The following is a 23,818-nucleotide window of genomic DNA, read 5'->3' as shown; positions in this document are numbered from 1 at the left end:
GAAAATTGTTGACTTTTTTTTGCTGCTTCATCTTTAAGTACTTCAAATGAAAGCACAGATAAGATTGCTTGTAACCTTAAAGAAATCTTCATCTGTCGATAACAAAGCTCAGGACAAAACTGGCTAAGCATAATCATCTGAGTTTAAGGGGGAGACTGATACAGGATGGAGAATAGACATGCTCAAGATCATAAAAAGGATAAACCAAGTGAAGCTGGGATTTAGATCCAGTATCTTTTGACTTTCTGCCCATGAACATTGTTTCTTTTGAGCTTAAATCCACAGAAATGATGGTTCTGTTTTGGGCCTTCTGAGACTATGCAGTTGGGGGTGATTTGTGTTCAGTTATCTCTCATATGCCATATTTGTGTTGCAGTATCAGCTGTATTTTAGCATTCTACAGACTCTTGGGAATTGCTTTTTTTCCACTTCAAAATACTTTTTCTTGCTATTGCTCAGGCAGATCAGACCAGGAGGGCTGATATCCCCAGAAGTGAGTAACATGTATTGCTTTTGATTAAGTGTTACTCACATATTCAAATTCTGAAAGTGAAAGAAAAAGTAGCAGTATGTGAGTTTCTGTGGCTGTATCCTGTTGGTAATTTTGTGGAACGACTCTTGGCCAGTGCTTATTTAACCCAAGTAACAAGGTTTGTTTTCTTGGAGGAAAGGAGAGTCACTCCATGGCTGTGGGATTGTCAGTGGAACAGCTTCAATGTTTCCTTTCTGTAACCAATTCATTTGAGTTGTTTCAAATATGCTGAGAATGTCCAGGCTATGTAATTTACAGGTCACAGTAAAACTGTGTACCCAGATTGTGCCATTCATGATTAAATCAGTGTGTGTGGTACCATCTTGCCACAAACATCGGAGTGACAATGCCATAGTAAAGCTTTCCAACCCATGGCATCAGTTTTTGGGATGTACATGTCCCTCTGCTCCATCCTGTGCTCTCAGATGGAGTGGGCTAAGGAATACATCCACATTAAGGTTCATCTCTTGTCATCCCCCTCCTTCTCTGGGGGTAGAGGACTGGGGTGAATTGATGTGTAAATGAGTGGTGGCTTCAGGCAGGTTCACAGAGCCACAGGCTCTTGGTGGCATTTTTATTCTGCCTTCACCCAGATTTGAACATTACTGATGGAGTTAAATGGAGTAATAACTAATTATATCTGTCATGATGCTTCTTTTTAACATGCTTAACCATTTGATTTGGAGTTTATATATAGATGCATACATAAATTCAATTATAGATGCAGTTGTGCTTGTATTTAATTGGAGGTGGAATCTGTGTCAATACTTAGAGGCATTTACTGAACTTGGGTCAACTTGAAGATTTTTTCCTGAGACAGATAAAGTCCAGTACACTTCTAAAATGATAGGTAAAGCTCCTGCTTTGTGCGTGTTGTAGGACATGAGGAAAGTAGATGGAGTGTACTTACTAATTTGTTGTTTCATTTTGGTAAAAGGCAATCTAGTAAATGCAGGTATTTTTTATGCAAAAAATGTAAAATGTACTAAAATTATTTTTATTACTGGTAAGGGAGGAAAGATGTATACGTGTTAGATATTTATGGACATGGCTGGTTAAAAAAATTAAAATAAAAATCCTTAAGCATGCAAAGGAACTTAACATGTCTGAATAAAATTCATAGAATTGCATTCATGCTTAACTGCCTGGGATTAGAAATTCATGACATTAATTGTACCAAGCATAATTGTACCAATACTCAAGGACTGAGGTATCCTTATGAAAAATACTCCTTCAATTCAACTCATAACAGAAAATGTTCACCTTGTTCTGAAATTATTTATTTATAGTATCTATAAATATTTCTTTTTAGAGAAGAAGTTCTTCCCATTATTTTCCCTGGTGGATTATAAAGTGGTTTATAGCTCTGTATAGGAGACTGTGTGCAGGATTAGATGAGTAATAGCATTGTGCTTAGTTGTAGTAATGTTTAGGTGTTGTCTTTTTTGTTTAGCAGCAAAGTTCTTCTGTCTTAATTTATAAAGGGTGGCATCAGGTGTGATATAAGAAATTTCATAGGATAGAGCTGGTGGTGTCATTCAGAGGCAAAAGGGGACATTTGTAGAGGTGAAACAGGACAGAGTGGGGAACAGTTGTTCAAGAGCTGACACAGGGACATGAAGGGACTGTAAGTTTCCCAGGGTTTGTGTCACTTTATAGTGGAAGCAGAAAACAAATTTGAGTTCCTGTGCTTGGGCTAAAATGTAAAGAAACGTACATGTCACGTTGCTGAGTTCAGCACTGAGCCAGGCTGCAATGATTCAATGATTGCACTGTCAGTGTGGAAATCTGAAGATACTAAAGATTTCTCTTTATCCTGATAATGCAAATACATATATTTTAAAGGACACAAAATACCCACTGCTAAGTACTTAATTTAAATAGATGTGAGCAACCTCATCCTCACATCTTCTGGAGAGCACTTGCTCAGCAGTACCAAGTATGAAATGAAAAATTATTGCTTTCTTTAAGCCTGAGTGCACAGTGTATGACACAAATTGCCCAGTCTTAAAGAAGGGCATAATGCATGATAAAGCAGAAATTTTCTAGGTCTTTTATTTAGAGGATTGTAGTAGAAAGTTCAAAAATGTTTCATACTGTTCTTGCAGAAGGTTCTTGTTAATTGAAGGTGGTGAACAACGATAAAAAAATTTGTGCCATTTTTCATAATTTCCAGTGTGTTGTGTATGTGGCATTTCTAAATGTCTAACTAGCAATTCTGGATGCTTGGTAAAGTGCAGAGTGTTGGTGAATTGAATCTTCAAATGTATATATGTGAGATATCTATATATAGGTATAGCGCACACAGTTATAATAAACTCTTGGTCAAGGATGTTGGAATGGAGAAAAACTGCTGTTGTCCTCTGTTCAAGTTTATTAATGCTGCTGCACAAGGGAAGTGCCCCTGGTTTATTAAAGAAGCAAAGGCTGTCTGTAAATTCCAGGTGCTATGCAATAATTCCGATTTGCCTTAAATAGTTGGATATCAGCTTTTTGTTTAAAAGTTAAAGGGCTTAAATCTTTGTGATTGTACTAAAGTGAGTGGGACAAGATTTATCTTGAAGTTTTGCTGTCATGTAACGCTGTGGCCCTTTTGTGAACATCCTTCATATTTGGGATTTCTTCTTAAGAACTGGGTTGAAAGATGATTTAAAATGTTGGCTTCTGCTTTCTTCTGCAGCAGGAAAAGAGAAGGTCTTTAAGGAAAAAATGACTTAGAGTAATTTTCAGTAGTACGTGCGTCGTGCCTGGCTTGTCATAAAATATTTGTGTTGTCTTCTTTCCCTTCCTCATGCAGTTCCCACATATCACAGTGTTCTCTCAGTAGCTGTTATGAGTGGGGTAAAAGGAGGTTAAAAGTTCTGTAGTTCCATCTACAAGGATCAACAGTAAAGTTCTTGGTTCCCCTCCCTAACAGCAATTCTGCCTGGGGGAAGAGCCTATATATTTATATTTGTCTGTGTCTCACTTGCTTCTGTGGCCAGGGGATCATGAAGAAATTTCTGTTCATTTGTGAGATGTGAATGTGGCATTGTGAATACGTGCCTCGGATTTCCTCATTACAATATTTATCATTTTTCCTGAAAGTTTCTTTCCTCTGGTGAATTGTTCATCCTGTAGAATCAGTCAGCTATTTCCTGTGTATCAGCATAATGTAACTTCATCTACACTGGACAGGACTTTGGACCAATTCAAACATTCTATATTTTTCATAAGTTTCCTGAAATTTAGTAACCTCACTCTCCACATTTCAGCAGTTCTTTGCAGTGTGGTCCATGCCTGGAGATGCACTTGTCCTGCTCCCACCCTGTGTCACTTCAGGGGAGTGACAGTAAATGCACAGAAAAATTGTCCCTGGTCACCCTGACCCTTGGATTGCTCCTTTGTCCCTTCAGGACTCGGAGGACTGGGAGCTCTGGGGCTTGCACTTGCTTTTTCTTTGTATCATTTGAACATGGAATTGCTTTGTCTGTCTGAACATCTTGGCCTTTTACTTGCCATCAGTGGAATTTATAACTCTGGCTGAACTTGGAATACTGAGTTGGAGCTAATAATGCCAGCTCCAGTTAGCGCTTCCATTATCAGACACTGCTCAGTGCTGTTAGCCGGCTAACACAGACATTTTTCATGCTGAGGAGCTAAATCAGACCAAATTTATTTTGGGAAGATTCTGCTAAACTTCAACCAGTTTCAAAAAGGATTAAAAATACATTGCACATCATCTAGAAATGCTTTGTTCTTGTGAATCCTTTATTCTGGGGCAGAAGTGCTGTCAAACAGGGACATGGCAGGTGTGGCTGTATCAGCCAGGTAAGGCTTGGTGCAGGTTTAGTGAGAAGCTGAGCTCTGCCTATTAATGCTGAACTTGGTGAGCTCCTGGTGTGAAGTCAGGCACTTCATGGAATACACAGGGCACAAAAGCTGCATGAGGGTGGAGAAGGGACTGACCTGGGACAAGGAGCTGTCCGGGGAGACAGTGGAGTCTGATTTTGGCAGGACAAGGCACTGGTTGGTACCTGGACTCTGGTGCTGCAGCACTGAACGTGACCCAGGGTCACAGAGGCAGCCCAGAGTCTCCTGTTCCAGACCTTGCCTTTGTAACCAGGGACTGCTGTTGCTGCACATGTGATGTTCTGTTGGTGATCTGTTTTATTGTGAAGAAGGGGTTATCTACAGCAGAGGGGCTTTATGAAAACTCAAGATGCATAACATGCAAAGAATGTGAGTGGTTACAGTTGGAAAGAGGCCAAAAGTTTAAAAACAAACAGGAAAAAAACACCCACCCCAAAATTTCTCCCGTCTGTTCCTTTGCTCCACATGTTCATCACCTTGATACTATATTGAAGAAATAGGGAATTGAGGGCTGGCTTCTGAGTGGCCGTGATTCAGAACATAATTCTAAAAAGGCTTGCAGATAAGATCAGGGTTACTCCTTATGTGTAGAACAAAAGGAATTCTTCAGCTTTTAGCTAACCTGAGAAGTGTTTTTTAAAAGACCTTTGATTCTAAGAATATCTTGGTCACTTCATTAATGCAAATATTTTCTTGCTTTAAAAGGGTGAGAAAGCGTGCTGTTAATTATAATTGAATTATGTAGTTTTTAAGTGTCTTTGGCTCATTTACACGCCATATTTTCACAAAGGTTCTGGAATTACAATTAATGCAACTCCAGAAGTGACAAGTTTTCTGAGAAGTGTTATCTGCTGTTGATGAGTTCATTGCATGAAAGATTTCGGCTTCTTTAGTTAGTCAATGTTAATATGTTAAATATCAAGCGACAGAGAAGGCTACGAGCTATGGCAATCATAATTTGTACACTGTGATGGATCTTGCATTCTTTGTTAATAGTTCTCTATAGAAGAGGGCAGTCCTTTAATTTTAGTTTGTCCCCACTGGATTTGCACCAGAGCATCTTCCAGTGTCAGGGGGTTGATTTAGTACATCCTGCTCTGTTTACAGAGTTGCTAGTGTTGTGAGACACTTTGATCTTCACTCTTTGTGTGTATGAAACACACACAAAGGAGACTGTAAAAGAATTTGACCAGAAATTACCTGTACTGGGTAGGTGTATCTCTAGCAAGAGACAGGCAGATGTGCAATTCGAAGTTTCTTGTAGAGGTCTGTGTAGACAGAGTGAGAAGTTTTGGGTGCATTCATATGAATGGTTAATTTTTATATTTTTTTCAGAAAATGAAAAATTAATGAACTGATACAATGTGAAACTACAAGGTTTCATTTTAAGTAAACTTAATATTGTCTAACTATGAAGAAAAATTAGGTTTTCAGACTGTTTTCATGTTTTACAGTTATTTGTTGATGCATAACAGCGCTTCTCTTTTCTCCCAGTGTTTGACACTAGGCTGAAACAAGTCCTCTCCTATGGGACTTCTTTTCCAAAAACTGCTCATTTTCACACTTCTTTGAGCTTTGGACAACTATAAAGTTATTAAATGCATGATTTTGTTCAGCTGATCCCTTTTATCATGATTTAAGGTCAGTGTCTTGTCTGCTTTCCAGAAAGATGTTCAAGATCTGTTTCATTTTTAGGTATACAGTACATGCATCACTTTCTGCTGAAATAAATATCTATTTATCAGCTTAATAGAAGAATAGTTAAATTTGAGAGTTAGGTGGGTCTTTGTTGTTCTAAGATCATTAAATCTCTAAAAAATAGAGTATCATTTCCATCAGATGTGGTGTTAACTGCGTTTCCTAAAATTACCTTTTTCCAGCAAGATGTTTTGTTATTTGCACACATATGCACGTTTAATGGTTTGTTTTTATTCTAAGGGCATGCTTTCTTCATTGTATTTGGCTAGGATTTGGTTTTTTTTACATTTTACTTGAAGTATTTACAATATAGTTATTTTTGTTATAGTGAACCATTTTATTGTTTCAGAAGTGGATGAATCATATATTCTGGGTTATTTTTTCCTGACAAATATTTTTCTTTAATGGTTCCTCAGGGCTAGCTTAAGTTGTACAGATGAATAATACTTGAAATACGGTATCTGATTCACCATTTCAAATGTTACAATGAAAAACCTTGTGAAACTATATATATCTATATATATATCTATATATACACACATCATACACACACATAGAGATCTTTTGACTTGCAAGAACATCAGCTTTACATGGGACTAGACTGGCTGTGTAACTGTTGTACGGCACTGAAGTAATTCTGTGTTTTGAGTCTGTTGTTAGCTCTGACTTCACCTCCATTTCCTAAAATCCCAAGATTTTGTTCTCTTTCCCAGGTTTCTCTCCTCTGCCCCGGCTGGAAGAACATGTTGGGTGTTCCCTTTGCAAGGGCAGGGTGATTGCAGTGGAGTGTTGGATGGATTTTATCATGAGGGAGAGGGTCAGAGGGGATCCTCTGCTACTCTACAAGACAAATACAATGAAATTTAATTTTGGTAACAGGTATAGCAGAAGGTAACCACAAGGTGGTGTGGAACCTGCTCATGATAAATGGTCTTTGCATGTTGAATCACAGTTTCTGTCTGGCCTTTCAAATCAGTCCCAAGTGGAAGAGTCCAGGTGTGTTTCCTTGACTGCTCAGCATGAATTCAGCAGCCAGATTTGAATGATAGAGATGAGTAAGTGGCTCCACAGCCTCCTGAGAACACAAGTGAGCAGTGTCAATACTCCATATTTTTTGTTAGCTGAGTGTGCATTCTCATATTTTTGTTTATTATACTGAGGTTTAGAACATTTAGAAGAGTAAGAGTATCAAAAGGGCATCTAATATTGGGCATGTCTTTCTGTGTGTGAAACCTGTAAAAAGCAGGTCTGATTTTTTTTGCATTTGTATAACTGATTTATGTCACTTGGAATGTAAAGGATTAAGTTCTGGTAGATTTTGTTTAGGTATAAAAATATCATATATAAATTGTTTTTTCATACATTTCATACATTTTCCAATATTCACTATGGGGAGGTTAAAAACAAAAACATCAACAAAACACCAAACCACAAAAAAAACTCCTAAACAGCAAAACCCACCCAACTCTCTCCATATTTTCTCTGTTGCTCCTACCTGAGTTTCTGTCTGCACAAATATTTATAAGCAGCAAATAATGCACTTTCTTTTGCATGCACAAAGCTCTGGGGAAAATGAGGAAATGTTTTAGTATGTGTAAGGCGCTTAATACTTTGTTTTGCTCTGATTTATCTTTCAAAGAGCTGTGGAGGCCTGCCTAAAAAACTAGAATACACTCCCTGTATCCCTGAGCTTATATTACCTTTGTTTAAAACAGTCAAACCTCTACTGCTGGAACTCCAAAATTCATGGCCAGAATGACTAGAACAGTAAAAATTACTTCAAAAAAATGTGGTTATTGGATAAACTGATATGAGCCCAGCTGCTGAGAATAAATTGATTTTGCTGTTGCTTTAAATCTGTGATGTGTTGGTATTTTGGCAGAGTAAGAAAAACAAGGATATTAGAAAGTAATTTACTGCCCTGGGATTAGTGAGGAGTGTTGTATTTCTGTGACTGGGGCAGGACGGGCTGGTGGAGATGTGTCTGATAAACAGGACGAGGTCTAGTCTGACAGCTGGCAACAATAGCTTTTGCTCAAAGTCAGGTGTACTAAATTAGCAAATCTATTACAAGGCTACAGGAGAAATCTCACAGAAGACAAGCCTTGTAGGCAGAAGTGCTGCCAAATGGGAAATGATTCATCGTCTCTGAATGGGATGAGCACTGAGCAGAAGCAGTTTAAACCTCAGACTGCTTTGGCTCATAAACCACCAAATATGCGATTAACACTTTATCTTCTCCAATCCCGTGGTTTTTATTGTCTCCTGAAGAACAATCTGTATTTAACAGCAATATCTGTGAGACTCGTTTGTTTCTTCTAATCTCTGTTTTGTAAGTTTGAGTATGTTCAGGTATTTTTTTGATTTTTATCTAAATGACAAAATGTGTGTGCACCCTAAAGAACGCTCCTGTCCTGTGACCCTTCAGCAACAGCACCTTTTAGTGAGGACAGTTACATCCAGGAGTGCAGGCACAACTCCCTGAACTGACTTGGTGTAGTTTATTTGTTTATATTTAGTGAAAATACATGATTAGCTAAAGATGTAGTTCAATGTAGAATGCCGGTTCCAAGGGATTTTGATTTTTAGTATTTTTAAAATTTGTTACTTTTTGCTTTCATTTAATCACCTTACTTACATATTTTCTTTCAGTCTCAGCTCCTCCACATTATCTTTCGTAATCTTCACTCTACCCTGCCTAATATCTTCTACTCTGTGTTCTTCTTTCTCAAAAAAATTCTTGTATTTTTACTTCTTGAGCATTGTGTCTTCCCAAAAGATTTCTGAAGTTGTAGTTTAAATTGCATGGCAATGGTTTTTAGGCAAGATCCTTTATTTTCATATATCAGTGAGCTATTTCATTTGAACCTCTTAGTGTTCTGTGTCTTTAAATTCCCTTTTATATTATTTCTTACAATACTATATAAATTGTACTGATTTGACACAATAATTTAAGCAACTTGTGTAAAACCAAAGTAAAACAAAACCAAGGCTTTATTGTAAATTGCTTTACTTCAATTGAAATAAATAAGATCGCTCATTCAGTTTTGATAGAGAGCTCATCTCTCTTCAACCGTAGCAGATTTTTAAGCTGTTTGGATTTTTTCTGTAGGACACATGTTTAAACAGAGAAATCAAACTGAATCTGTCCATATTAAAGGAGTGCAATAACTTAATCAGTTTATAAATGGTATAGACTAATAATGCAATAATCTCTTGGAGATGAGGCTTCATGGGTGTGTGATGGGGGATAAGTCTGGACTGAGGTACATGAAAATTTTAATGATGTTTGAATGTGACATTGTCTTGGTTTTCCATCTGTGCTGCCTTTAAGCAGCTGGAGTTTTCCTGATTTAGATGATGTATTTCTGCATGTACAGACAGAATTCTATCATCAGAGGCATAACCAGCTAAAGGTGTGTGTGTGTAGTCCACACACCTTCCTGCTGACCCTGTTTGATTTTTGACAGAAGCCAAACTGTCAATTTCCAGAGAGAGGGGGGCAACTTTCCAGAGTTGAAAGCATTTCACTAAAACCAATTCTCCAAGAAATGTGAATATAGGGTTATTGTGCTTGAATATTTCAACTGCACTAAATAAGAAAAAAGCAGGATCCACATATTATCAAGGAGACAGAATGTCTGGGGTTGTGGATATTGATGATAATGCAGGAGGATATAAGAGTACATTACTCATCTGTATTGCCCCATATAATATCGTGTCAGTACATCAGGTGTAGTAATAAAACAAAATTGTGCTGAACTAGGAGTTTAGATTAAGGGCAGATGCTTAATTAATGATTTTTGCTAGTGATAGTATCAAAATCATGACCCTCTTGAACTCTTTAACATTGTTATACTTATTAGAGGATTATTTTTTATAAATACTTAAATATATATTTGAAATTCCAGAATTTTTTTTTCACCCTAATAAAAGTTGTTTCCTTTTCTCATGAGTTAGGAATTATTTCATAAAAAGCATCTGACAATCCTTTTGGTAGTACTGATAAAATCAATATGTACAGCATTTTGCTGGAGTGGCATGGGAATTACTTGTGAAGGGTAAATTATGTCTGTGCTTTTTTTTTTTTTTTTCCTGGTTCTTTTCCTTTCTCCTCTTCCCAGAAAAGCCCCAGCAGTTGTGGTGTTCCCCAAGGATGGTGTCTGCAGCAGAGACAGAGTTTTGAGACTTCCTGTTTAAATCACACGTGTGGCCATGTCCTGACAGCGCTGGCAGCAGAGCCTGGAACGCTGCTGGGATCCACAATCCCTGACAGGCAGGAGTCTGACTTAGCTGCAGGTGCCTCTTGTCTGAGCCATTTTAAAATTCAGGGCATTTTTGTCCGGTTGGTAATTAGATCATGAATTTCTTTTGTTGTTGCATCTACTACAGCTCATTCAGAGGGTGGAGAGTTTTACTGCAGTGAAACAAATCCAAGGGTTCTGCTCCTTGCTGGCGTGCTTGTCAGAGGTGCATGAAATACATCAGGCAGAGCTATCATTTATTTCTCCTGTTAGATTTTCCCCCCTGCTCCTGTTCTTATCAAAACAAGCTGAGAAATAGATGGGTGAATTTCCATGCTACTTTTTTTATTTACCCATCAGAGGAAGGATCCTGTGCTCCCTTAAGTATTTTACAAGTTGATAATTTTGGATTAATTGCTTCTGTTTTGGTTAAAAATTAACTGCTGGGATTGTAAAGAATTCTTTAAGGACTGAGGTAAGTTTTTTTAGCACAACTTTAAGAATTTGAGATGAGTGACCCCCTTTTCTTTGCCTGAGCTCTTAAAAACTATTTTATTCCAGTATTTCTTGGATAATTGAATTAGAGTTTACTTCACTCACCCTTGCATATAAAAACCACCTCTGCAGTTTGAGATTAGCTAATCTTGGTAATGTTACTCTAAAATTTTTTTTTAATGGACTATTTTTTTTAATGTTGAGGGAGAGTAAGAAATAATTGAGACTGTTACAGCAAATATGACAGCGAAGCTGCAGGATTCTTAAATCTTTTAATGCATTTCTGTTTCCCACCCTGATTTTGTTTACTGGAATACAATTTTCTACTTGTCACCAATATGAGAAACAGAAGGAATAACTTTGAAATTGGTCTGGAAATTGATCTTCACTGACTTTTTCCTTTGAAGTATTCTAATGGCTGTTAATTTAAAGCTGTGTTGTTCCCCCACCCCAGGTGACAGCACAGTTTTGAGTCTCTGTAAGTAGTGTCTGTCCAACAGCTCCACAGTGCAATAGTGGTTGGATTTTCAGATGTTGAAAAATGGGTGAGATGGGATGGTTGGGCCATTTTGGAGGAGGGTGGAGAAGTGGAATTTATGGTGTATGAAAGTTATGCATTAGAAACATCCTGGCTGGTCTGAGAGGCTCCATCCATACTGAACCAGGAAATGCAGATATTCCCAATAACCTTTGTTTTCTTAAAGCTTCCCATGTGTTACTTCTCCTTTCTTACTGAGCTGTGGCTGAAGCCCTAATTTACACAGAGGCCTGATAAGCATGATTTATTTTGTATTATTCAGCTTTAATTTACACATTTGGTATATAGCTAAAAAAAAAAGAGAACCAAACCCAATTTTTTTTGTATCTACTTACCCAACTTAACTTGAATTAGCATGAATCTCCATGAGAGAGACTTGTAAACCCTCCTGGTAGAGTTTGCAATGGCTGGAGAGGGCTGCTATCTTCATTGCAAAAGTGGCAGCATAATTTCTTTCCTTTACCTCTTGAGAGGCATATCAAATAAACTGGACACATGAATAGGGTGGGTGACGTGTGTGGCAGCGAGCCCATCGCTGAATGAATCTAGGAAACATGAATGCATGAGCTGCTCAAAGGAAGAATTCAATGGTCTGGGGGGTTTTGTGTTTTGTTTTACTTTTGGCTTGGAGTGGAGTAAGGGAGGAGAAGTGGAAAAGGAAGCCTTTTGTTTACAGTGAAACAATGCTGTGAAGTAGACATCGTGATGTAAAAACAGGAGTCTAAACATGGCAAATCTGGGCAGGCTCCATCTGGCCGTGGCCACGAGTCACTCAGCCGTCCCTGCACAGACTGCTGGAGTCTGGAGTCGCTGTCGTGTCGTCCTTCCCTTACGGGAATTTAAAATAGCCTTGGAGACTCTCTCCCAGAATTTTATTATTGCATGAGATGAATGATTTATTGGCTTAACTGTTTCTATCCAGTGATGCATTGCATCTTTGTTCTCTCTCATAAATGTGTGATGTTTTCATTTGGAATTTTAAACTCCATGAGTTACACTGTGTGCAAGTTATATGGGTCTGGAATTCTAAATCTAGTCACAGCACAGCCTATTCTTGTGGAGAACTGAATCTGTTGAACAGATAAAGGACTGGTTTTGTGTTAGCTTCTGGCATCTTTTGCAGTAGTTTAAATTATATTGCATTATTAGGGCATTTGTCACTTCTGGTTATGCATATTGCAGGTTATTGTTTGTTTAGTCCCACAGGAAAAAATCTGATTTGTTGAGACACAGGTTTCTAACTGACAATGCTTATAATGTATGTGATCCTTGGAAATGGGTTTCACTTTACATGTAGTATATTAAGGAATTAGCATCTGGCTTGTGTCAAAGTTGAGCTTATAGAAATGTGCTTATGGGAAAATTTAGAATTGTAACAATTAGTAAAGGAAATTCCTGTTAAAAGTGCTTTTCTAGTACTATGTTTATACTAATGCATATTTTAATCAAGTTAATTTTAAAGCTGCCTACCTTGTGTTTGGACATCAGTCTATCAGTGATGCTTTTAAATGTCATTTAGAATATTTTTCTGCAACCTAACATATTAGTATTAAATAGCACTTTAAAAATCCATTAGTACTTTTGAATTGTTCTAATGCCTATTCTTAGTAACTGACAAAATTGGTACATGATTCTAAGTTTGCATTCAATTTAAATGAGGTTTATAAGTCTCTAAGAGAATTGGAAATTAATTTCCTACTGGTATAAGCTGTAGATGTGCTGTGAGGCAGCTGTGTCTGTTGAAGATGTCACTGCCCTTTCCCAGTTACCTGGGCTCCTATCAGGAGAAGAAGGGATCGTGTGATGCAGCTCCTAATTCACGTCAGGGAAAAATACCCAGGTGAAGCAGCCCAGGGATGGTGTTTGGGGTGTACCTGGCTGCTTGCCCTGCAGCTCTTCCTGCTGCAGAGCCAGGGATCCAGGGATGGGGGAGAGGGATTGCCTTGGTTCTCATCGAGCAGAGCGTGTCTGAAATCAGCATCAGCCTGTCCAGCGTCCTTGGGTGAACTGGGCTTCCATGTGCTGGCATATGGCACCTGCAGCTCCATGTGCTGCCTCCCTGGGCCCTGGACAGGTGGAGTTTGGAGTCTTAATTTGAGTGATGCTGATACAATGAAGTATTGGGGAAAATAACAATCCTACTGTTCTCTGTGTGTGTACATGTACTGACTCTAGGTTAGAACTGTTGTGAGTTTCTGCTGCTTTGTGAGACCCTGAAGGAGCAGCTGTCCATAAGTAAAACAGAGCAGCCTGGAAGTAATTGTGTGTGTACTTGTAAGAGAAGTGCTTTTTTGTGTTTTAGTTCTGCATTTCTGAGTGTGCTTTGGGAAATGGAAAAGCTGAATGCTTAAGAAGATTGTATCTCTAAAAATCCAAAGGGTGTTAGCTGGTTATGTTGGAATACTGATGGCAAAATCTGCTTTTTAACTTTATTTTTAATAAAATTAATTTCAGGAGCTGCAAAACAGGCAGGAGGAAAAATATGTCTGCATTAAAATTAATACATTGGGGGTGCATTTTGTTTTATGGAGTGACTTCTCCAGTACAACTGCAGGAAGGGCAACCTGGCTGATCCTCTGCTCTGCAGCCATGTGCTTCTGCCACTTCCTTTGCCACAGGTTTGCAGATGGCGTGACTGCAGGATAAGTCTGTGCAGCTCTAGGAGCCAACAGTGAACTAATCCGTCTCCCCAGAAGGTTCATTTTCTGTTAAGCCAGTTCAGCTTCCTGCTCTACCTTGTATCGCTGTGCTGGCTGGACCTGCTTTGAGGGAGGAACAGCTGCAGCCCCCTGTACTGTGGGGTGCAACATGAAACTTTCCAGCATGCTCCGATCACCGATCCTGCTCAGAATAATGGTCAGCTGCTGCGTTCTGACCCATTTCATGCTGCAAGACCTTGACTCCAAACCCCTTTGCACCTGTAAAATACAGTATCTGCTAGGTTTACCTGCCTTTGTGTGTCCCTTCTTGACAACAATAGATGGCAATCTTCAAAAATGCAGGAATTTCATTAAGTGACAGTAAACTCTTAGTTTTACGGTCATGTTCTGTCACATTTTGTTCATCTGCAGAGAAAGCACCTTTCAAAGGAAATGGAACCTTAAAAAAAAAATTCCTTGGAGAGATTAACTGTAAAATAAAACTTCATGTGAATAGTTGGGGTAAACAATTTTATTTCAAAATCTTAATTAAGGAAGTTATTACCTCAACAGCTGTATTTGCAAAATCCATATGGTGTTATTTACAGCTCTTTGTTCAATAAACACTTGAAGACCTCCTGTTTTATATTTTCCCATGTGGGAATTCAGGCAGGTCCAAGGAGGGAATGCAAGCAGGAAAATATAAGTTTCTTGTGAGTGTGCCAACAGTGGAAGAAACCAGTAGAAATCTGTTTAAAAATGTTTAAAGCATTGAGCCATCCTGCTGGAACCTGTGCGTGGTGCGCTGCCTGTCACAAATGACTTTTCTGAAAGAAACAAGTGAATTTGCAAAGAGTTTGTACAATGTGGAGAAAAGTACATCATGTCAGCTTTAGGTTCAAACACCCGAGCAATTTCTGGGTCCCAGGGGCAGCCATGAAGGCGAGGAGGGGCGTGAGTGTGGCTTCATTTGCCTTCCTCTTTCTCCCTCCCCCAAGCAGGCTCATTCCAATCAGCAGTGTAATTGGAATGCAACCACAGTCTGGAGGAGGAAGGGGAATTTTTGGCAAGGAGAGGCAGAGCAGTTGGGAGCTTTATTCAGATTAAAGCATAGACGACCATTCATTATCAGTACAACACACATTAGCAACAGCATAGCATTGTGTTTCTACAGCTGGGACTTATTTTGGTGATTGTATTGCCCCGCGTAGAACATGCAAACAACTGGGATCTGATCACAAAACCCAACACTAATGGCTTTCAGTAAAAGATGGTGTTTCTGTAGGGGTAGAAAGACTTGTCTTCAAAATGAGCCATTGTGGTAAAAATTGATAGGCAGCCTGTCGCTCTCCCGTGTGTTACATATGTTCTTGAGCAAGCACTTTTTCTGGGAGAAAAACCCTTGGGGAAAGAGAAAACCAGCAGGAATGATAATGTGAAAACTGTTGGTTGGATTCAGAAGGCTGAACTTGTTCTTCTGTGGTGATGACACGTGGAAAGCCAGAAGATTACAAAACAATCTTAGCTTTGGACCAAGTGCTTTCCTCCCCATAACCTCAGGGCTGTCTGTTGACACAGTGTGGGTTCTTCTGGATGGCTGGCATGGGATGGAGGGGCTTTTACTGAGCCATGTATATAGACTTAAATGTGTTGATTGTGTTTCCTTCTGCAGCTGGAGTGCTCAGTTCCATGGACATTCATGATTATTTTTATTTTCTTACCTGTCTTTCTTGATCTTTCTTTGATAGTATTGGTGTGTCTCAAATATACACATTTAAAAACTACTTACTGAAGATGTCTTAAGCAATATTATTTTTAACATAGGAATTAAAAAATATATATTTGTGAAATGATCATCTACAGCTGTAGCCCTGAGGTGTTTGTACCTCATGCTGCTGGGTATAAACACATTTAAACCTTGTCGTTTGTCATAAATCAAGAAGTGCATTATAACAGATAACTGACAGTGTGCAAACATGCAGGTAATATAACACTAAAACCTACTTGTGAAGTAAAGTAGTGGTGATCCTGTTTTTCACAGGTGAATGTGGTGAACAAATTGGCTACAAACAGTTTGATATAGGCTGGAAATACCCATGAAGGTTGAATACACAGCCCTTAAATGTCCGGGTTCCTTGAATTTGCATAACACTTTCCTTCTAATGTTGCTTCCTCAGCACTCATTCTGGTGTTACCCAGCCTTTGGAGGTGAATAGATCATTGAAGACTCTAAGCTCATGTCTGAGAGATGGTGATTCTGTGAAATCTCATAGAACTTCATCCTTTTTAACTTGTTTTCATCGCAAGCTTCCTATGCTGGAGCTCCCTTTCCACTTCATGGGCTTCATATTTTTCCTCCCTCTAACTGTGGAGACCTGGTGTTACTGATATACTTATTATTATGAAATAAACATACTTTTTAATACTTCTAAAACAGTGGTAATATAGAATATAGAATACCTTCCCTAACAACAGCTTGATGTCATTAAAGGTTTGATTTTTCTGTAAAAATGGTTCCAAAGTAAGCAGCAGTTGTAACAAGAGTTTTTCAGTAACTAGCAAAAAGAATAAACAGAGTTCAGAAAATGAGAGGAAAATATTTATCTTTCTATAAAATTGACCTTTTCAACAGCCATAGTTCCATTCAATTTTTATGTGAGTTCAACCAATTATTCATCCCTTCTATAACTGCATGTAAATTTTAATAGCTAATACATAGATTGCATGGGTTTGGGGATATTAACTATTTTGCATTTGCTTATAATAGTTAAATTATTTTTCAGTAAACCGTTCTTTGTCAGCCACAGGAGTAATAAATCAGAAAAAGGAAATTGGCAAATATGATTCACTTAATTCCTATTTTTGAATATTTGTGGACTGTGTAGCAAAGCTGTCATAGAAGGAGACTGGGTAGCTTATGACATTATGCTCTTTTCATGTTTCTGTGAGCAGACCTGGGTAGCATATGTTAGAATGAGATCATAAAGCATGATAAAAAAAAATTTAATGTATGTATGCTATGTAAAATTGATGTGCTGTTTGTCTTGGCACATATATATTGGAATATTAATGTTCTCTTTTCTGTAGACTACCCAGGAAGTCTGTAATAAACAGAAACATAGCTATCCATTGACTCACTGATACTCTGTCGTGAATACTTTATCTACACGTGTGCTAGAAGCCATTAATGTCATTTGATGATGCACTTATGGTACAACACACCCCCTTCTTTTTTTTCAGTATATCCAGGTCAGAATATCCAGTCGTTGGTTTGCATTCGAGTTCCAGTGCAAGTTTAAATAGCTTCACTTTTTGTTTCAAAATAATTGTAACAAGAAGTGCCTTAAAACAAGCACATCCTAATAATAAATAACCTTCTGCAGTGCCCTTGTACCTCAAGAGGATCCATTAGTGGTGGGGCTGTGTAGATCTGATAACAATGAGCGTTGGGTCCAGAATCATCAGCACTTTAACTTGGCTTTGTTAAGGGAAAGAAATCTCCCTTTAGTTCTTTCTGGTTTATGAGTCTTTAGCTTAAATTGAACCTGGGATAGAGGACTCAAAGATAATTAAGTCCCGTGAGTTTTGTGAGAATCATTGCCTGGATAAAGAGGAGACCCTGGCAGTGACCTGAAGTGAGAGGAAAACGCTGCAGCAGATCCTGCGCTGCCGGACCACGGGAGAGCCTGCGTGGGAGAGGGTCTGTCTGAACACCCAGTGGGAAAAGCCTCAGCCACAGCCTTCAGTCAACCGTGAAACATAAATCCATAGGAAACCAAACTTCCTTAGCTTTTATTCTCAAGGAACTATTAATCAGCTGGTTATCAGAATATTCAGAACAGGTTTTAATACAGTGTTGAAACTGGTAGAAAAGTGGAGCATGAACTCTGGTACTTTTCCCACCAGTGGGAAAAGTTTTGTCCAAAAAAAGTCCTGAGATAGATGAGAGCTCTGTGTGTGTGGAAGAAATTTGTTTTACTTTGAGTTGAGCTGATGCTTCTGGGAGCTGGGCTTTTTCACCTGGAAATACCTGGCAGAGAGGGTGTTGATAGTGGAAGCTTTCTCAGCATCTCTCTTGTTTTGTTAACCTGACACAGCCAGGGCGGGTTGACATCTGACTTGCCTTAAATGTGGTTACTAGAGAGGGAAAAGTTGAGCCAAAAATATTAGTTTGTTCACTCATGGCTAATTGTTGGGGAAGCAGTTATTAGTCTGTGTGCTCTGCGTGTGCCCAGTCTTATAAAAATGAGATTTCAGTTAAATTGCATTGGCAGGCTTGCTTTATTTTTGAAAAGAAGTGTTTGTAATTAAAGTTACAATTTCTCTCACAAGAATAGTTGAACTTCTTTTATCTTGGACATTATACAGTTTCAGGGGCACCCTGTGTGGCTGTGCTGTAGATGAATTTTGACTTAACTATTGGATTTTAAGCCCTCAGCTTCACTTGACACTTCCCATTACTAGTAATGGGTAAAACTGTGACAATAATTGTATCTCTTTTTAGGTACTTTAAAATGTTGCCATCTGTATAAGCATCTATTTTACTTGAAGCTTTTCACCACTGGATGAAAGGTGGCTGGTGAGCAATAACCTATTGCAGTTCTTGGGCAGACAATGTCTGTTGTGTTATCACTCATCTGGGGATATTCTTGATGTAATAAAACCTTCAGGAGCTGCAAAAGCAGTTTTCTATTACCTCTTTTTTTTAAAAATGCCTTTAGGTTGTTCTCAATGTTCTGGATAGAGTAAACTAGATTGTCGGGCACATGGAAGCCTTTAGTAACTGTGGATTTTTATTACACCATCCAAAGAACTTTATTTGATTTGTGGAGCAGCAATGTGACAGTCTCTTTCTTATAAGTACTTGAATGCTGGGTATCAGAAATACCTGAAACATTTGACTCTTTATTAGTATTTTATTACTTCTGACTGTTCAGATTGAAATTATTGGGTGAAAATCCCTTAAATAGAGCTCTTCTTTAAGACTACCAGCATGTCTTTGAATGGACAGAAATTATATTTATTACTTTTATCATCTTTAGAAAGTCCCAGCAGCTACCAGCACGAAGCCAGGGTAACAGTGTTGTTAGCAGCCCCTTATATCAAACTACTGTGCTGAAATTTTCCTGGGAACTTTTATGTCCCTTTCCTGTGGAATAGGTCAGTGTGAGGGGGTTGTTCTGTGACTCCCTGTAGCCACTGATAGGCATTTCCTTGAGTTTAATGGGAGACCAGAACTCCTCAGATCTGAGCAGAGTTGTGGCTAGATTTTACAATGCTGAATTCCAGTGGAAAGCAGCTTCATTAAAATCAGCATCTTCATGAATGTAAAAAGTGGGAAAACACGAATTCCATTATTTAGACTGTTGAGGATGGGTGCTTCTCTGCACTGGCTGTGGATATCTCTGTGCTCATGGATTGCCTCTGCTTGCTTTAATTCAGGCAGAAATTGGGGATCAGGAGCCTTGCAGGATCAGTGGGAGGGTATTCTGGGGGGAAAAGGATAACCAATGGTGTTTGGTTTTAGGTGGTGCCTTCAGGATGTGATTATTGGATGCACTTTTCTCTCTTTGCATTTCCTGGCAGTAATAAATATTGACGATCTCATAGGAAAAATATCCAAGGGAATCATATAGTGAGGAATCTCCTGCAGCATCAGGTTCCAACCAACTGACTCTTCCCACTCCCCCCCCTTCTTTTTTTTTTTTTATTACTAGCTGTGGGAATTCATGCTTTTGCTGAATCCCCAAGAATCTTTTTGTATTATCAGTAAATATTTTAATGTTTCACAGGGGAATCTAATATTTCCTGCTTGCTAAACCTGTGATAATAGATAAGCATAGTAGTTGAGTGGTGGTACAGTTTGTGAAGAGAAGTCTTCATTGTGTACCTTGGCACCTTTATATGAAATTTGTCCCTTTTGACCTTTTATTTATTTATTTGTTTATTTCAGTATATTCTCATAGGAGATTGTTTTCCCCTGGGTATTTTTAGTTGACAAATGCAAATGTCCCTTCCTTTCAATTTAAACAAACAAACAAAAAAAGCCTGAAACAATTATCAGCTGCTACAAATAAAAGATATCTTTGGAACCATCAAAACTCTGGCTTTAGAAGTTAGTGTGCTCCACCCAAATGCTTTTCAGGTAAAACCTTTTATTTATTACCATGTAGGATACCAGAAAAGCCTTGGCTGCCTAATGTTCTAATTTTTTATGATCAAGGAAGCTTTTGCTGGGCTGTAGAACTGAGCATAAGCCCCTGCTTGTGTTCCAGCACTAATTTTGGTGAACTAGCCAGGAGTGCTCCAGGTCCCTCTCTGGTGAACTCACAGTTGGCGAAACAGTTGAGGGGGAAATAAAAAGGGTGAAACTATTGCCTGAGGAAACCACCACCATCCCACTTCCACTGTAATCTGCTTACAAATTGCTAAAAAATGACATTTCCAGCTCAGCTTTCAGGAATTAGTCTGCACGACAATGTAAGTGATGAAGGAGCACAGTTCATTCATCTTCGTTTTATTTTAAGCAGGATTTTCTGAATTGCTGGGCAGGTAAAATAACTTTTATTTTAAAGTTGGCAATCAGTAACTTAATTTTGTATTTCTGTTTTTCTTGCAGTACTGTGTGCAAAAAACTTGGTGAAAAAGGATTTTTTCCGTAAGTAGCTGTTGTGGTTTTATACATTTATTTATAGATGGAATAAATATTGTGCAAGTTCTATAGTCCAATGTTTGCATATGATCATTATATTAAGATATTTGCAGTAATGAGGCTGAAGGCTTTGATCTTTTATTTCAAGGCTTCTGTTTTCGTCTTAGGTGACACTCATCACAGAATCATAATAATAATTAGAACACTGACACACTCTCTCTGTTTTTATGGGAGTGGGAAATAAATTTACCCATTCAGTCAAATTACATGTTTTTCAAATTCAGTGTCATATATTTATTAAGTTGTTTTTCATACAATAACTTTTTGTCAAGCAAACAGATGTGCTCCTTCATTAGTAATAACCACCTTGTAACAGCGACATACTCTGAAATTATATTTTAATTAATTTAAATAATGTTTTGAAAGGAGTGCTAAGAAGTAGATGAAGGAGCCAGAAAGGAATGCTATTGTCTGTGTCCTGCATGCACAGATCACCTGCCTGCCACCTCCCACCTGGGAGCAGGAGAAATTCAGAAGAGCAAACCTGAGCTTTGGAAAGAAATTGAAGAGGCAATGATCCAGAATTATCCCGTGATTTGAGATACTTCTAAAACATTGCTTATATCTGAATTTCTGTATTGATTGCAAGTTCTTGGGTGTTTAACAGTTTGATCATGCCTGAAAAACCCTCTCAGGATCTGCAGTGTGTGATGCTGAAGCACAGATGTCCCAAGGTTCCCACTCTTTTGTCCCCATGTGCTTTCTATGACACTTGTCCCGAGCCCTCTGCTGCCTGACCAGCTCTGGCTGAGTCACCTGAGGAAGTGCAGCTGGGACAAAATTGCACCTCAGCAAATGTGATGAATGTTTCCCCACCTTGGTTCCTCCAGCTGACTCACAGCACTTGATGAGGGGAGGAATGAATGAGTGTGAGAGGAAAAGGGGAGGACTTGGGGCATCAGTGGTGGAACCATCCCTTGGTGTCAGTTCAGCAGGAGGTGCTGATTGTGGGCTGTTCTGCTCCTACTGCTTTTCCACCCCTGGATCTGGAGTTGAGCACCATCTTTACACTGATTTTTGGTGTTCAGATGAACCTGTGTTCAGTGTTTCTGAGGAACTGAGCTGGCAGCAAATGGAGCACAAAGCCAGCAGTACACCAAGTAGATCCTAAAAGGAAGAATAACCTATTATAGGCAATTCTCTGTTACACCAATATTAGCCAAAATCATAATTGTGATTTGATCTTAAACATAAAAAGAATGTAACTCTGTTTTCTCTGCCTTTGGCCTCTTTGTGTACTGAGAATTTACTCAAACCTGAATTAGGAGGATTAAGGTGTTTAGATTTTTTTCCCAATGTGTTTGACTTACACAACATTTTCTTAGCCCAAGATAAATTCCTAATTTACCCATTTCCTGTGCTTAACACATCTTGTTATTCCCATTCGTTAAGTAGGGGTCTCATTTGTGAATAAAAGGCAAATCTTTAAATGAAGGATGAAGTAACTGAACAATGATAAGGGATTTCAAAGCATCCTGATCACTTAGAAGGTTGTTTTTTTTTTCTTTTCCTCCTCCTAGGACTTCCTGATCCCTTTGCTAAGGTTGTGGTGGATGGATCTGGCCAGTGCCATTCTACAGATACTGTGAAGAATACACTTGATCCCAAATGGAATCAGCATTATGACCTGTAGGTGGTAACAGTGGTAACCAAAGGTTTGAAGTGAAGTCCTCTAAATTACACAGACAATGTCAGATGTTCATTATCCTGTCCTATGTATGGCTTGGAAAGTATCCCAGAGTTTTTTAGTTTGAACGAAAAGTACATGTACAAAGTTCCATTTCTCATTTACCTCAAAATTTAAACACTGCACTTGTTTTTCTTGTGCTGATGTCTGCAGCATGCTTACATGGACTTACAGCATTGTTTTATTGTGTTATTTTCATGTTAACACTTGTGTAAAATGAAGCCAGTAATTGATAATATTTTCCTCAAACTGCTCCTCTCTTGATGCAATTTTTGTCTGTTGTGGTGCTACAGTCTATTTTTCTTTGTGTGCTTTTTGTTGAATTTTCTCTTCTTTCTGTCATTTTCTGTCCCAAATGTTGTTCTCACTGAATTATTATTATCACCACTTGAGCACCTTTTGGTGCTTTTGAACAGTAGAATCAGTATGGCACATATATGTCATGGTTTTCCTCTCTTTCTAAAGCATAGAATATTTCTGTATAATATAAGTTATTAAAGCTTTGATTTTTATGTAGGTCTCTGTGCATGCTTTATTTTCCTTGTCTTTTATTCTTTATCTTTTTCCTTGGGATGAAAGATGAGGAGGAGAAATGAACTGTTTTGCATCATTGTATTCTCCTGTTCTGATCTCTGACTTTTCCCCCATGGCTCCATTCCCTGTCCTATATTATTATAAACTGTTTGAGCATATTTATGTTAACCTTGGCCATCACCAAACCTGCAGCAAATCTGGTGTTGCTACACAGACAATTTCTTGTCCCTCTTTTTTCTAGTGAGGGAAAGCAACTTGATGGGTCTCACAGCAGGATATGTAAGGCATGGTTTAAAGTCATGTATCTACTCTTTATTTGAATATCCAAGAGTAAATATGTGAAGTTATTGTTCATAATGTGTTAGTGCAGGGTACAGAACATTATCTTCACTGCTTAACAAAGTATTGTGGCAGTTTAGTGAAATAATAATAATATTATAGTTTTATTATCCAAACCCAGTTCAAGCTTAGATTCTGCATGTGAGACTGTAATTCGTATTCACTAGAGAAATGGATACAAAGCAAGATATAAGTTCATGTGTAGCAATGGCTCGCTTTTCTATTCAAAGTATTTTAAGATAATTTGTTTTTTTTAATGGAACTAAATCTATGAAAATACTGATTTGTACAGAATGGAGGTTTCAGACCTTTGCCTTTCCATGTCCTCTCCAAGGATCAGAGTAGAGCTAAGGAGAAATCCCTGAAATCGAGCACAGACTTGGATTATTTTTTAGTTAGATGGGTCTGTTAATGGACATTAATGCACAGCTTTCCAGGGATAGAAGGTGGAAAGTGCTGCCAGCATGGCTGAGTGCAAATCCTTCTGTAACCTTTGTACAGCTGGGGAAGGAACTCTCCCACAGGAGGAAGGTGGGCATTGTTTGGCA

General features: G+C 38.4%; 1 protein-coding gene across 1 annotated transcript in view; it reads left to right on the top strand.

Annotated features, from left to right (window-relative positions):
* Positions 1-23,818, top strand: part of SMURF2 (SMAD specific E3 ubiquitin protein ligase 2) — a 59,186-nt gene that overhangs the window by 6,154 nt on the left and 29,214 nt on the right. Inside the window, exons 2-3 of the mRNA XM_086857466.1 lie at positions 20,618-20,656; positions 22,231-22,339. Coding sequence (XP_086713592.1) covers positions 20,618-20,656; positions 22,231-22,339 — 148 coding nt within the window. The remainder of the gene's footprint in view (positions 1-20,617; positions 20,657-22,230; positions 22,340-23,818) is intronic.

Source organism: Cyanistes caeruleus, chromosome 19 (assembly GCF_971803275.1).
Source record: "Cyanistes caeruleus chromosome 19, bCyaCae1.hap1.1, whole genome shotgun sequence".
Taxonomy (NCBI): Eukaryota; Metazoa; Chordata; class Aves; order Passeriformes; family Paridae; genus Cyanistes; species Cyanistes caeruleus.
The sequence above is the reverse complement of the archived record's forward strand: the minus strand, read 5'-3'. Positions and strand labels throughout refer to the sequence as shown.